Genomic DNA, 13,359 nt, shown 5'->3' with positions numbered 1-13,359 from the left:
GAAATTGATTTGTTTATTTATTTCCTGTTTCTTATTGTGCTCATTTTAAACTTTCCACTCATCCATTGTCCTGCTTTAATCAGAATCAGTAGGTGAACACATACGAGGAATTTCTCATGATGTTATTGATGCATACATAAACACAAATACAAATAAAATGAAAATGAAAACAGTTAAAAAGGCCTAATTTCCCAATCCCCATCATCAAATATATGCACGAAGTAAAATAAGTCAGTCATATGGAAGACTTTTAATAAACATACACAATGTGTTTTAGTTGTGTGATGTAAAAGTAAGATACTATCCCAAATGTCGCTATCAGATTTCCACACAAATAGTGTCGCTTTCTACCTTATTAAGGTGTTTCGGCACAAATGGGCGCGGCCACTAGAGGCGCTAACTTACACTTTTCTGCTTAACTTTGGTCGGTCAGGCCACCGGAAGTGAGCTGTAAGAAAACGGAAAAGACTACCGGATTTCCAAGCCAGGTAGCCAACAAAATAACAACAGAAGATCATTGTTGTCTGTATGAACACCCCAAGGACCCTCATTTAAAGAAAGGGATTTCTGTGTATGCCAGGTGAGTTGAATTACAGAATACATCATAAATGAGCTTCTTTCCGATTTTAGGCCGCTAAACTGAGTTGGACAGTTTTAATGTTAGCTATGAAGCTAATCTTGCTAGCTGTTGACTACATGTTAATATCTAACTAAACCTAGGTATTAAAGTAAAGCGTAAGTTAAATGACTAACTGTCACGGCTGTCAGAATAATTTGAGTGTTTCTCAGGCTGAAAATGCTACAACATTAGCATTAGCTAACAGCAGACTAGCTTGTTGTCTTCCATGACATTTATCCACCGTCTTCTGTCGTAATATCTTTGTGTCAATTTTGTGTTGTTCACAAAGCTCATATATCGTTTTATGACCGAATAAAAACCGATGGTGAAATTAACACCCAGCCACTCAATAACAGCACAAACAAGTGGCATGTTAGCACAAGTAAACCACAGTTTCAACTGGTTATAGATTGTGTAATTAAAACGAACTCATTGTTAAAGTCTTAGTTTGTAAAAGATGACTAACTATTGAATTACAAAAAAGAAAATGCAGCAATTTTCTTCACATTGCTACTTCCCAACCGTGTTTTATTACCATAGCCAAAAAGTAGAGAGATGAGCAGCAGAGCGGCTATGTTTATAATAATGGCTATTTAAACGAAGGCTAGTGAATCTCATCCCTGCTGAATTGGCTCCATGTGTGCTATGTATTTAGCTGTGTGGATAAACAACAGCCAGATATATCCCTCCCTCTTTTACTTAAAATCAGCTGTGACGTTTTGTGATGCACCACACAGGGTCCCTCCCTGAAATCACAGTCTTTGTCCTCTCCTCTCTCTGGAAAAGAGGAAGGGATGTGAAAGCAGAGAAAAAATAGCACTTGAGCCTTATCTTTGTACTGAAGGGGAAACCATCTTAACTTGCTATCATGGCTTTAAACAGGCGACATTCATATACCCCCCGGGTGAGTAACATGGACTCTCAATATTGAATAATGACTAAATTAATTTAGTAAATCGTTTTTTTTATCCTGGTTCATTCAAGTAATCAGTAGAATTCCATTAAAATATTTGGAATAAAACTATAAAGTGGAAAGTGTCATGGGACTCACCATATAATGGATGCAGGATTCAGTCGGTTGCATATTGGATCCTCATCAGAAATAGCGACTAGGAATAAAACTCTTGATAACCTGTAGAGGAGAGGACGTTTCTTTATGTTTATTCCACAAGCGCGCTTTGGTTTCCATTAATCTTATACACTTTTAAATCTAGAGGATTCTGAAAGTATCTCTCGCCTTCTGTCATATGGCTTTGATGAACCTTTGCTATCCAGTGTTCTGCCCTGTGGTTCAAAACTGAGGCAGCGTGAATCCACATGTCTCTAAAGCTCCATAAAGGATTAGACTCTATCGCTGTCCTGGTTTGTCTTGAATGAGCATCTTTGTGTGAATAAGGCAGGGATATGACTTGTTTATCAGGAAGGCTATTGTGGTCCAGGACACATGACTGGGTGCATGAGTGTATTTCTGTGCTCCGTGGCCTCAAGACTGTCCTGTCATTGAATATTTTTAATTCCAAAGACTGCTAGTGGGAGCAACGACAAATGTGATGGCATAAGTGTTACACATAAAACAATACTGTTTTTTGGGTGTTTTGTAGAACGTTGTCATACATAACCTTACCGAGCTATGTCTTTCACAAGAATATGATATTGAAAGATATAATCTCTGTGGAATTCAGAAATAAAGTAAATACATTGTCTGTTATGTAATGATCTTACCTTCTTTCCTCTCTGTCTCTATTTCTCCCACCGTTTCCCCCCCATCCCCCTTGGTCAACAAACTTCCTATTCTTTCTCTCTCCCAAATTTCCTCATCTTTTCTAACAACTTCCTCCCACGTGTATCCCCCAATCCTCCAGCTGACCAGCGCACTGATCAGCAAAATGAGCAGCGCAGGAACGGTGGAGAGTTGTAGACCTCCAAAGGTAGGTCCCCTTTTAAAAACAGACAAAAGAAAGAAAGAAATTGATAGGAAAACATAAACAACTATCAAAATATGTGCATTGACTCAGTCTGTACTTGTCCTCTTCTAGATTGGCTCTACAGTAGAGGTGACGGGGAAGGGTCAGCGGGGCACCGTTGCTTATATCGGAGCCACCCTCTTTGCCTCTGGGAAATGGGTGGGTGTCATACTGGATGAGGCTAAAGGAAAGAATGATGGCACCGTGCAGGGGAAACGCTACTTCACCTGTGAGGAAAACCACGGGATATTTGTCAGACAGTCCCAGGTTAGTCAAATAAACATGTTATTTTTTTAAGGATACATGCCCGTTTATACGCCTGTCAGAGTAATTACGTTATCAACAAGTTTTACTATTTATGGACATGATCTTGATGACACAGCTTTTGTTTCCCTGTCCCCCTCATCAGCTCCAGGTGGTGGATGACGGCTCTGGTGCCACCTCACCAGAGACTCCTGAATCAGGCATTGCAAGGTCACTGAAGCAGAAAGGTGAGAGTGCATCGCAGCTGTGTTTGAAATTCATACTTTTGAAAGTATGAGTTAATATAAATAAAAACAGAAGTTAATAATTCTTATTTTGTTTCCTCCAGACATTCCAGAGACTCCCAGATCAACCAAGCAGGTAGAAAACCTTCACCTGCACTTCACTGCTTTAAATCATTTTCAGTTGAGTTATTTTGCGTCGTTTTCATGACTTTCCTTTAAACACGGATGGATTGTCTTTTATATTTAGTCTTTCATGTTAATCACTTTTTTTTCACACACGGAGCATCTTTCTAGGTTTGTTCTTTGCAGTGTTTTCATTTTGACTTCAAATGTGTTCCCAAATATTCCCCTCTTTTCTAAACAATGTCAATGGGGTTCTGTGTATGCCTCTCAGCCTCTGGGTTGACTTATTTTTGTTTTCCCTGAATACCTTTTGCAGACACCTGTGAACGTTAAGAAGGTAGAAATATTTAAATTACGACACGTTTGCTTTTGCCTTGGTTCTTTTAATCACACTAACGTGGCTACTCGTCTTTTTGGACCTTTTACATTTTGGCGTTTGCACGAAACATAAAGACATCTCTCGGCATTGTGACACATCATTGTGATTTCTCTTTGGTTTTATGTGGCCACACTTTTTTTTGTACATCAGATGTTGTTGTTTGGTGCTTGTTTCATATTATTTTTAGTTCTGCATCCAGCATACACATTAAGAGGTGAAATAACAGCAGTTGTACGACCATATTGGTGGTGTCTTGGTTATTCCTTTTAGTCTCACAATCCAGTCACATTTTGCCTCTGTTTTAACACTGTTGCATGGGTTTACATTGTATTCAGCGTCCATGGCTCCAGTCATCAAGAATAACTATTAAAATGGTGCATGCAGCCGTCAAAGCTACGATATGAACTAACAGTGGGTATGATTTTTATGTGCTGCTAATCTCTTATCTTGCATCACCAATGAATGTGTGTGTATATCTGTGTGTGTCTGGGTGCTTGTGTGTGTGTGCGTGTCCATCCCTCTTTTTTGCAACTCACCTCCTCCTCCTCTCCTCCAGTCCTCTACCCGCCGCTCTGCCAAGGTGAGCTTGTCAACAGCAGACTGTGGAGGAAAACAATGATTTGTAAACATCACACAGTCCCGAAGAAGTTTTGTCATTTTAATATTTTAATGTTCTGTGAGTGCTTTGCAAGTGTAAATCAAGGCTAAAGCTTTAAATGTTTGAAAACGTTAAAAGGCCGTGCATTTTTATATTTTCTGATAAGGTTACATTCTGTAAAGACAAGCTAACTATGTAGCTGAATTGTACAAATAACTCTTGAGAGTCCTCACACGGTGTCTATGATCACACTGTGGCAGTGGAGCACTCCAGGCCGTCTAACACCCGCCACCTCCCTCCCCTCCCTCTTGATCCGTCCCACCATCCGCTCCAACCTGCCGCTGCCGCTCATGGTATGCCCAGTCATCAGGGTATCTCACCCGTTACTTCACTGGGAGTGGTGAATTATGTCATGTCACTGAAAACTGGTGATTTGTGGTTCTACGGTGCACATGTGCAGGGCTCTGACAGATAAATGAACTTTAAGAGGTGTATGTAGGAACTTGAACTATATCTCCTGTGAGGGACATTGGGAAGTTTGGTCTGTGGCATGAAGTCAGGAAGGTTATTTGATTTTAAGCTTGCATAAGACAGTCCAGCAGAACAGCATGTTAAGCCGTATGTTCACTCTTGGTTCAGTTGTGTGTGGATAAAGCTCTTGTTTTGTTTATCGGATTGAGTGATATTTAACACTTGAACACCAAAACATCTTCCCTTTCTGTCTCTTCCTTTCTTACCACACTAACATACCTGCTTTGCTCACCAGTCGTCTCGTGAGAGCCTGTCCACCTCTCTGTCTGGAGATGTCAGTGAGGCGGGCCTCCCCTCCCATCCGGCGGCCCTGGGAGCTCCCGTCATGCCTCAGCCCAGCGGGTCGCCTGCAGCAACAGCAGCTGCGATTCCGTCTACTCCAAGCAAGGTAATGCATTGAGACAGCTGTTGAGACAGCTCTACGTTAGTGTGAAGTTTATAACCATCGTACAAAATAAATTCAACAAAGGTTTAACATGTGTATGTTGCTGTAAAACAGTATGGTTTAAATTGATGGACCCGCAGCATTATAAACTTTCAGAACAGAACGTTGAACGAAGCAACATTAGTAGCTTCAAAACATTTGTATAATAAGTAAATGTCTGTGATGCAAGTCAAATTTCAGACTTGATCTGACAATAGATTAGTATCCTAAATACAATGGTGCCTTTGACAGGGATAGAAAGAGACAGAAAATATGCCAACGAACGCCTGTAGTGTCACATTTCATATTTTCATGTGAAATTCATGTAAATCAACAGCACAGAAGATCATCATGTGCTTTAAAAAAAAAAGGATTTGTTTGTCTCATCTTTATCATTTTGTTCCTATTTTTCAATTTTATCTGGCGTTTTGTCCCATTTGATCCATGTTGTCTCTGTGACCAGGTGGAACCTGTCGTTTCCAAGCAGGTAGAGTCTTCTAATGGCTACATGCATGCTGGTGATATCTGGCATGAGTTTACTAACAAACTCGAATGACATAAAAGAGCAAAATGACTCTCAGCACAGCTTGTCAATTCTGAAGATTCTTTTTAAAAAGTCCTCACGGTGAATTCCGGGTGATGATGCATGGGTTAACTATGAGACACTGATGACTGAAAACTAAACTCCACTTTGTTTAAGGGATTTAATAAATCTGTCTTCATTGCTAATATATGTAAAGTTACTGTTGAGGCTTAAATCAGAGGATGAATTCAATTACTTGGAAATTAATTTGGAACATTGATTATCTTGTTCTGGATATTTTGGTGGAGGGACCTGATACACTTTTTATATTTCAGCCTTAAAATCTTTGGACATCAATGATGTCCAGTTAATCCTCTAAAGGAAACACATTTAAACTGTCCTCTTGCTTCTCCCCCACCCATTCCATCCCTCTCAGGAGGAGGAATCAATGCGTGCTCAGGTCAAGGACCTGGAGGAGAAGCTGGAAACTCTGAAGATGAAACGGACGGAGGACAAAGCCAAGCTGAAGGAGCTGGAGAAACACAAGATCCAGCTGGAGCAGCTTCAGGAGTGGAAGAACAAAATGCAGGAGCAGCAGGCTGACCTGCAGAAACAGCTCAAAGAGGCCAAGAAGGTACACAGAAAAATCAAGTATAATTTGTTGTACAAGCATTATTGGTATTTACTATATGTTGCTTCAAAGAAATAAATACTTTTGTAGGATAGGATAGGATAGATTGATAATTTCCGACCTTTAACCCATTTACTCCTAAAACGCCTGCAAAAAACGGCTCTAAAACCCTATGTATAATAGATATAAATGTCCTTATCTCCTGAGGGTTTTCTGAAAAAATACTAAGAATTGGCAACGTCTATGAAAACTTTAATATCTGTAGCCTCTGTAGCACATGGAAACATGAAATAAATTGCATTTAAAAGGTAAGACTCGCAGGTTGTATTAAACATGCTCCCTTAGCAAAAACATACCAACACATTTTTATAAAAAATCTCAAAATCAAATTGATAGGGAAAATATTTTATATGATAAAATAACAAATCACAAATAACATTTTAAAACATGCCAACACACACACCAAGGCACCTTGGTATGAGAGAGAGGTGGGAAAGGAGTGGGGAAAGTCCTCTACCAAAGGATCATCAGGTACAAAAACTTCTACTTCCACCTCCCTCTCAAACTCCTCATTCTCTCCAAATCGCTGCCGTCGCTGTCAAAGTATTCGTCGATCGTAGCCATTTTTGCCTTTAAAAAAGTTTTAAAAACCGCACGTGAATGTCTGATTGATTGACATGATTGTCGGCCAACCACACGACATTTTGGTGGTCACGTGGTTTAAAAAACCCAACAAGACCCACCTCATGTGTATTTGAACCAATGACAGTGCATTATATGCTGCATGCCTCATGAAAATGACGACAAATCAACAATGTTGCGCTACGCTGCAGCCGGCATGAGCTTCAAAGCTGCGCTACGCAGCAGCCGGCGGTAGATGGAATGTTGCGCTGCGCAGCATCCGGTACAAATGGGTTAAGACTGAAAGACTGTTATCTCTCCAGGATGCCCGTGAGGCACAGGAGGCCAAGGACCACTACATGGAGGAGATGTCAGACACGGCCGACGCCATAGAGATGGCTACACTGGACAAGGAGATGGCTGAAGAGCGGTCAGAGTCGCTGCAAGTGGAGGTGGACACGCTGAAGGAAAAGGTGGAGGAGCTCTCCATGGACCTGGAGATCCTTAGACATGAGATTTCAGAGAAAGGTTTGTACTCTTTAATCTACATAGGCCTCTGTATTTAATGTTCTGCGTATCTCCTTCCTCCTTTCTTATATTAACTGTGGTTCTTTTTCTCCTGCAGGGTCAGATGGAGCAGCCTCAAGTTACCATGTCAAACAGCTGGAGGAGCAGAACAGCAGACTGAAGGAGGCATTGGTTCGGTCAGTGAAATCAAAAAAGCAGCTTTGATCAAAGTGCAAATGAAAACAAAGCACTTGTTGTTTGAACTTGCATGAAAATGATGCCCTGAATGAGGATGTGTGAGGTTAAGCTGTCAACATGTTGCTCTTCACCATGGACTGTCTATAAGGTCTGCAATTCCCCTTCCCCCCTTAGGATGCGGGACCTGTCTACTTCAGAGAAGCAGGAGCATGTGAAGCTGCAGAAGCATATGGAGAAGAAGAACACTGAGCTGGAGACTCTGAGGGCTCAGAAAGAAAAACTGCAGGAAGATGTGAAGCAGGCGGAGGCTACAATCGACGAACTGAAGGAGCAGGTAAAGAGGATATGTTTGTGAAGCTGCTTTCTTTAGGTTAAATAAAGTGTTTTTAATAGTTATTTCTAGACTTTTCTCTGTAAATTCAACTGCTCATATATGATTGTTTTCTTGTAACAGGTGGATGCTGCTCTGGGGTCAGAGGAGATGGTGGAGACCCTGACGGAGAGGAACCTCGACCTGGAGGAGAAAGTCAGAGAGCTGAGAGAAACCGTCACTGATTTGGTGTGTACACAGGCACCATGATTCTCATCTGCAGTATTAAGACTTACTTACTTTTTTTCTATTTTTTAACAAATACAAAATGTTGATAATATGGAAGTATTCACAATTAGGTTTTTTTTAGAAGATATTGTTCCACCAACATAATGGCATGAGTAGCCACAAAATGGCATAAAGACATCTCCTTTTTTTTAATTCAACCTGTCACTGACCTTTTACTTTTTCCCGTAACTATAGGAGGCCATCAACGAGATGAACGATGAGCTCCAGGAGAACGGCCGGGAGACGGAAATGGAGCTGAGGGAGCAGGTGGATCTGAGCGGCGCAAAGGTCAGAGAGGCTGAAAAAAAGGTGGAGGCTGCCCAGGAGACTGTAGCTGATTACCAGCAGACCATTAACAAATACCGAGATCTGACCGCCAGCCTACAGGTGGGTGGAGAGGAGGGGAACATGAACACTGAGGTCTGTTGAATTAGGAATGCCATGACACTGTATTTGATTTTTCCCTTCCAGGACGCCAACAGAGAGCTGATCAGCCAGCAGAATGCAAATGCGGAACAAGTTCAACAACCGCCTGCTGAACTGTTTGACTTCAAGATTAAGTTTGCAGAGACTAAGGCCTATGCTAAGGTAGGAAACCTTCATGTTTAATTCTGCTAGGAAGGAGGAGTTTACCAGTTTAACACAATTGACAACAGCTGCTTATTGATCTGTGTTCCTAGGCCATTGAGATGGAGCTGAGGAAAATGGAGGTGGCTCAGTCCAACAGACAGGTATCCCTCCTCACCTCCTTCATGCCAGACTCCTTCCTCCGTCATGGTGGGGATCACGACTGTATTCTGGTGCTTCTGCTCATCCCCCGGCTCATCTGCAAGGTATGAAGCTGTGTCTGTTGGGAACAGGGACATAGGATTTTATTGTTGATTTTTTTTTAAGTACTCGATTTGTTTCTATCATTAATGCTTCCATTTGACTTTACCTGGCAGGCTGAGCTGATCAGTAAACAGGCCCAGGAGAAGTTTGACCTGAACGGAACTTGCCCCAGGGGCAGGGGCTCAGGGGTCCTCCAGGAGATCAGCGCAGCTTTGCCTCAGGACTGGTGTACTCCCTCAGCCTGCTACAGGCCACTCTGCACAAATATGAACAGTAAGCTCAGCAGTAAAAATCTACCATTTCTAATATGTTGCAGCGACACTGATGTGAAAAAGGTTGGTAACACACTCTGGGTGTTCTGCTCTTTGCTCCGATTTGTAGGGCTATGAGTACCTGCAGCGTGGAGGTCTTTAAGCGCATGGGTACACTCTACTCTGAAATGAGCTTCCATGAGCGCTCTCTGGACTATTTCATCGACCTGCTGCATAAAGATCAGCTGGATGAGACCGTTCAAGTGGAGCCTCTCACCAAGGCCATCAAGTACTACCAGGTAACAACAGAATGTGGTTATATATCAACTTACTTACCCTGTCTTCTTTCAGGCTCAATCAAACTAAAGGAAAACAGTGTAATGATACAAATTCTTATTTTTATTAAGCATAAAGTTTCTCACTGTTTTGTCTTCCAGCAACTGTACAGCGTCCACCTGGCAGATCACACTGAAGACTGCACAGTGCAGCTGGCTGACCACATTAAGGTAAGTTTCTTACAGATATAAAGATTGCCACATTTTAGTACTTTTCCCACTAAGAAGAAAATATATTATCTCTATTATTTGCCATGTCGACAAGAATCATAGTTCCAATACCTCACTAATCTTTTCCTCTCACTTCCAGTTTACCCAGAGCGTCCTGGACTGCATGGGGGTGGAGGTGGCTCGTCTGCGAGCGTTCCTGTCTGCGGGTCAGGAGGGCTCCAACTTCGCTGTCCTTCTGAAAGACCTGGACACTTCCTGCTCTGATATCAAACAGTTCTGTAAGAAGATCCGCCGTCGCATGCCAGGGACAGATGTTGTTGGAGTGCCTGCTGCTCTCAACTTCGGACCACAGGTACAGGATACACACACATAAAGACAGAGAAGTTAAAACACACACATGGCTGCAGGGAACTAAAGCTCAATGTAGGTTTAAGAATTAGCAACTGGAAAGGTTCCTTTTAAGGACTTAATGATCGGTGAAGCTCTAACGCTGACACCAAAATGATGGATCTACAGTAAATCTTTGACCGACATGTCTCCTCTGGAAGGTGTCGGAGTTGCTGACGGAGTGCAGGCGCCAGCACACGCGTGTGGTGGCTGTTCTGCAGGAAGTGGCTGCGGCTGGAGCTCAGATGGTTGCTCAGGTGGCAGAACAGGAGGGGGGGCTCAACGCTCTCAAATTGGAGGATATCGCCTGCAAGGCTCTGGAGCAGGTAGTTCAACTATAATCATGTACCAACAAAGGGCCATTTGTCGCTGACTGATTGAGTTTCTTGGAATTTATTTAAAAACACCATGCCCTATGTTCTGTGCATTGTAGTTTTGGGACAAGTAGACATAGGTGGTAGGTTTCAGGTTGCAGCTGTGTTATTGTTTTATTTAAATTTAATCTCCTTCCTCCCAGGTGTATGGCTCTCATGGCCTGAACGGCACAGAGTGTCTGCGCCAGTCCTGCAGCACCGTCATCACTTCGATGAACAAGATGGCCACGGCCATGCAGGAGGGAGAGTACGATGCTGACAAACCACAGGGCCAGGTATCTGTAACATTTCCTCTTTGCTGAATCACATCATCAGTTCTTCCCTGTCCTACTAGTTCTTACTGTTTGATCTCGTCCTAAGACTCCTCCAGTGGAAGCTAGAGCAGCCACCGTCAGGGCTGAGATGACTGACGCTGAAGGTCTAGGAGTGAAACTAGAAGACAGAGAGACCGTCATCAAAGAAGTCAAGAAGTCCCTCAAGATCAAGGTAACACCTCCTCAGACTTACACAAGCTCTACCTACAGGTATGAAAAAGAAAGAATCCGACTGATGTGTCTGCACCCCTCTTTCCCAGGGCGAGGAGCTGAGTGAGGCAAATGTCCGTCTGAGCCTGCTGGAGAAGAAGCTGGATAACTCCACTAAAGACGCAGATGAAAGGGTGGAGAAGATTCAGACCAAACTGGACGAGAACCTTGCCCTGCTGAAGAAGAAAGAAAAGTACGATTTATAAAGACAGAAGAACTGTCACCACATTTTTGACCTTCTTGTTTTCCTGCTTGATCATCTTTTAATTTCTCCTTGTCTTCAGGGAGTTTGAGGAAACGATGGATGCCCTGCAGGCTGACATCGACCAGCTGGAGGCGGAGAAGGCGGAGTTGAAGCAACGTATTAACAGCCAATCGAAGATGACCATAGAAGGCCTGAGAGCCCCAGCTGCCTCTGGAATTGCCAACATTGTTCAGGGATCTGCAGGAGGTACATTTCTGCTGTTGTGGTCATTTTTGTAGGACCGAAATGTCTTATTTTTGGTTAAATGTTGGGATGTCCTTTATTTGAACCTTGTAAAAAGCAATTCAAAAAAGCTGATGAGATATGTTTTGCAACAAGTAGCAGTAAATGTGTATTTCATACCCGACACCAATCCAATTTTGCACAATTTACACATAAGACTGCATACAGGGAAAACAAAGGACCTCCACTGAACTTAAGGAATAAAAACACATTAAAGGAATTTGGGAAAAAAGACAAAATAAAACACAGATAATTGTATCAAAGAGAAAAATCTTAACTAAACAAATAAATAACAAAAACACATGCGAATTAGCAAAAAGCTAACATATAAGTGGAAAACAATCAAATAAAAACAGCACATTTGTCCACAATTACTTTTTCTCCATCAGGTCTGCCTCCATCTATGGCAGGACCGGTGCAGGTGGTGGACTCTCCTCTGCTCAGGCAGCAGATTGAAGTTCAGAGATTGGGAATCAAGCACCTCAAGAATGAAAACAACAGACTCAAGGTACACTTGTGTTGGAGTCAGTATTATTTAGTTGTGTTATACCAGCTGTAACATTGACTAAGAGTCTTTCTTACAGGCGGAGAAGATGAGAGCACAGCTGGCCTCCCTGCCTCCACTCTGTCCTGCCAAACTACCACAAGCTTCCAAAGAAAGCTCCATGCCACCCGAGGGACTGAACACGGGCATCTACCGCAGGACCGACCAACTGCTGGCAACCCTGCACAAGCTGAGTTCGGAGGTGAAGGTGGTGGACATCACTGGGAAGACAGCAGGTGTGTTTCAGTTGCTAGCCTTTTCTTCTCCTGTGTGCTGAGTGTTCTAGTTCATATTCCTTCTCTCCCTTGCAGTTAGTGCCTCCGCCCAGATGTTGGAGCAGACGGCTCGAATGCAGAACCTCAGTAATGCTCTGGACAAACTCAAGGTGTCAAAATCAGCATCACAACTATTTTCCTCAATCTCATGAAGCGGACACGAGATACTAAACATTAACAATGTTTCTGTTTCAGGGAGAAGTAGCCGAACATGTCGTCTCCCATAACCCTGGAGCTAAGGCTTTCTCCGACTTTGCTACCTTCCCCGTCTCATCTTTTGTGAAGGTAAAACCTTGCATTACAGTGACTTTTGTCCTAGTCAAGAGCTTATAATACTTCACGAAATAGCAGTTACCCATGTCACATTTACTAACCTACATACGTGTTGTTTCCTAGGCCAAGGAAGAGAAGCAGGGGGGATCAGTCTTTGTAGGTCGTGTTGCTATCCCATGCACCCGCGGACAGGAACAAGTGCACCGCCTCGTCCTGTCCAGGCAGCAGCTGCACGAAGTGCACCGCCTCCTTATGGCCTAACACAACGTGCCACTGGCCCACAGCACAGCAGAAAGTGCTTTCCTTCTTTTTCCTCATTCCAATTTACTTCAACATTCACCTATTTATCCCTTTGTTTTTCTTGATTCTCAGGAAATTGTATCCCAGTATAAGACTTTAGCACTAATAAAACTGAGACTTTGTAGTCACGTTATGTTTTTTGAATGGATTCGACTTCTGAATGTGACACGATGAAGGTGTCATGTTTTCAATTTCACGTTTTTATGCATGTTTCACTAACTTGGTGGGAAAAGCTGGCAACATAATTTTACTGTAGTTGCCCCCATTGATAGCTTACAATTGTATTTGTATTCGTTCAGACAATAAAAGCAAGCAATTCACTTCAGAGCAAGAAGCGTGTTGGGCAAAATTGATGTGATCTTACTGTATGTGCTTCAAAGATTCCTGTCAGATATGTAGGTCT

The 13,359-nt window shown here is 42.6% G+C and overlaps 1 protein-coding gene across 1 annotated transcript; it reads left to right on the top strand.

Moving 5' to 3' along the window:
• Window positions 1-414: 414 nt before the first annotated feature.
• On the top strand, window positions 415-13,290 carry LOC134875933 (dynactin subunit 1-like). Its single transcript, XM_063900690.1, is given in 33 exon segments — window positions 415-580; window positions 2,482-2,547; window positions 2,656-2,850; window positions 2,993-3,074; window positions 3,176-3,207; window positions 3,511-3,531; window positions 4,130-4,153; window positions 4,432-4,524; window positions 4,938-5,090; window positions 5,590-5,613; window positions 6,086-6,283; window positions 7,225-7,429; window positions 7,527-7,605; window positions 7,781-7,940; window positions 8,061-8,165; window positions 8,400-8,591; window positions 8,676-8,792; window positions 8,885-9,037; window positions 9,149-9,197; window positions 9,200-9,308; window positions 9,417-9,585; window positions 9,724-9,792; window positions 9,932-10,144; window positions 10,341-10,505; window positions 10,697-10,828; window positions 10,914-11,039; window positions 11,128-11,270; window positions 11,362-11,528; window positions 11,954-12,072; window positions 12,149-12,344; window positions 12,420-12,493; window positions 12,579-12,668; window positions 12,780-13,290. Coding segments are annotated over 32 exon segments (3,834 nt in total). The 5' UTR covers window positions 415-580; window positions 2,482-2,505; the 3' UTR covers window positions 12,918-13,290.
• Window positions 13,291-13,359: the final 69 nt, after the last annotated feature.

This window comes from Eleginops maclovinus, chromosome 14 (assembly GCF_036324505.1).
Source record: "Eleginops maclovinus isolate JMC-PN-2008 ecotype Puerto Natales chromosome 14, JC_Emac_rtc_rv5, whole genome shotgun sequence".
NCBI classification, from domain to species: Eukaryota; Metazoa; Chordata; class Actinopteri; order Perciformes; family Eleginopidae; genus Eleginops; species Eleginops maclovinus.
Note: the sequence above shows the minus strand (reverse complement) of the source record. Positions and strands in the feature narration are given on the sequence as shown.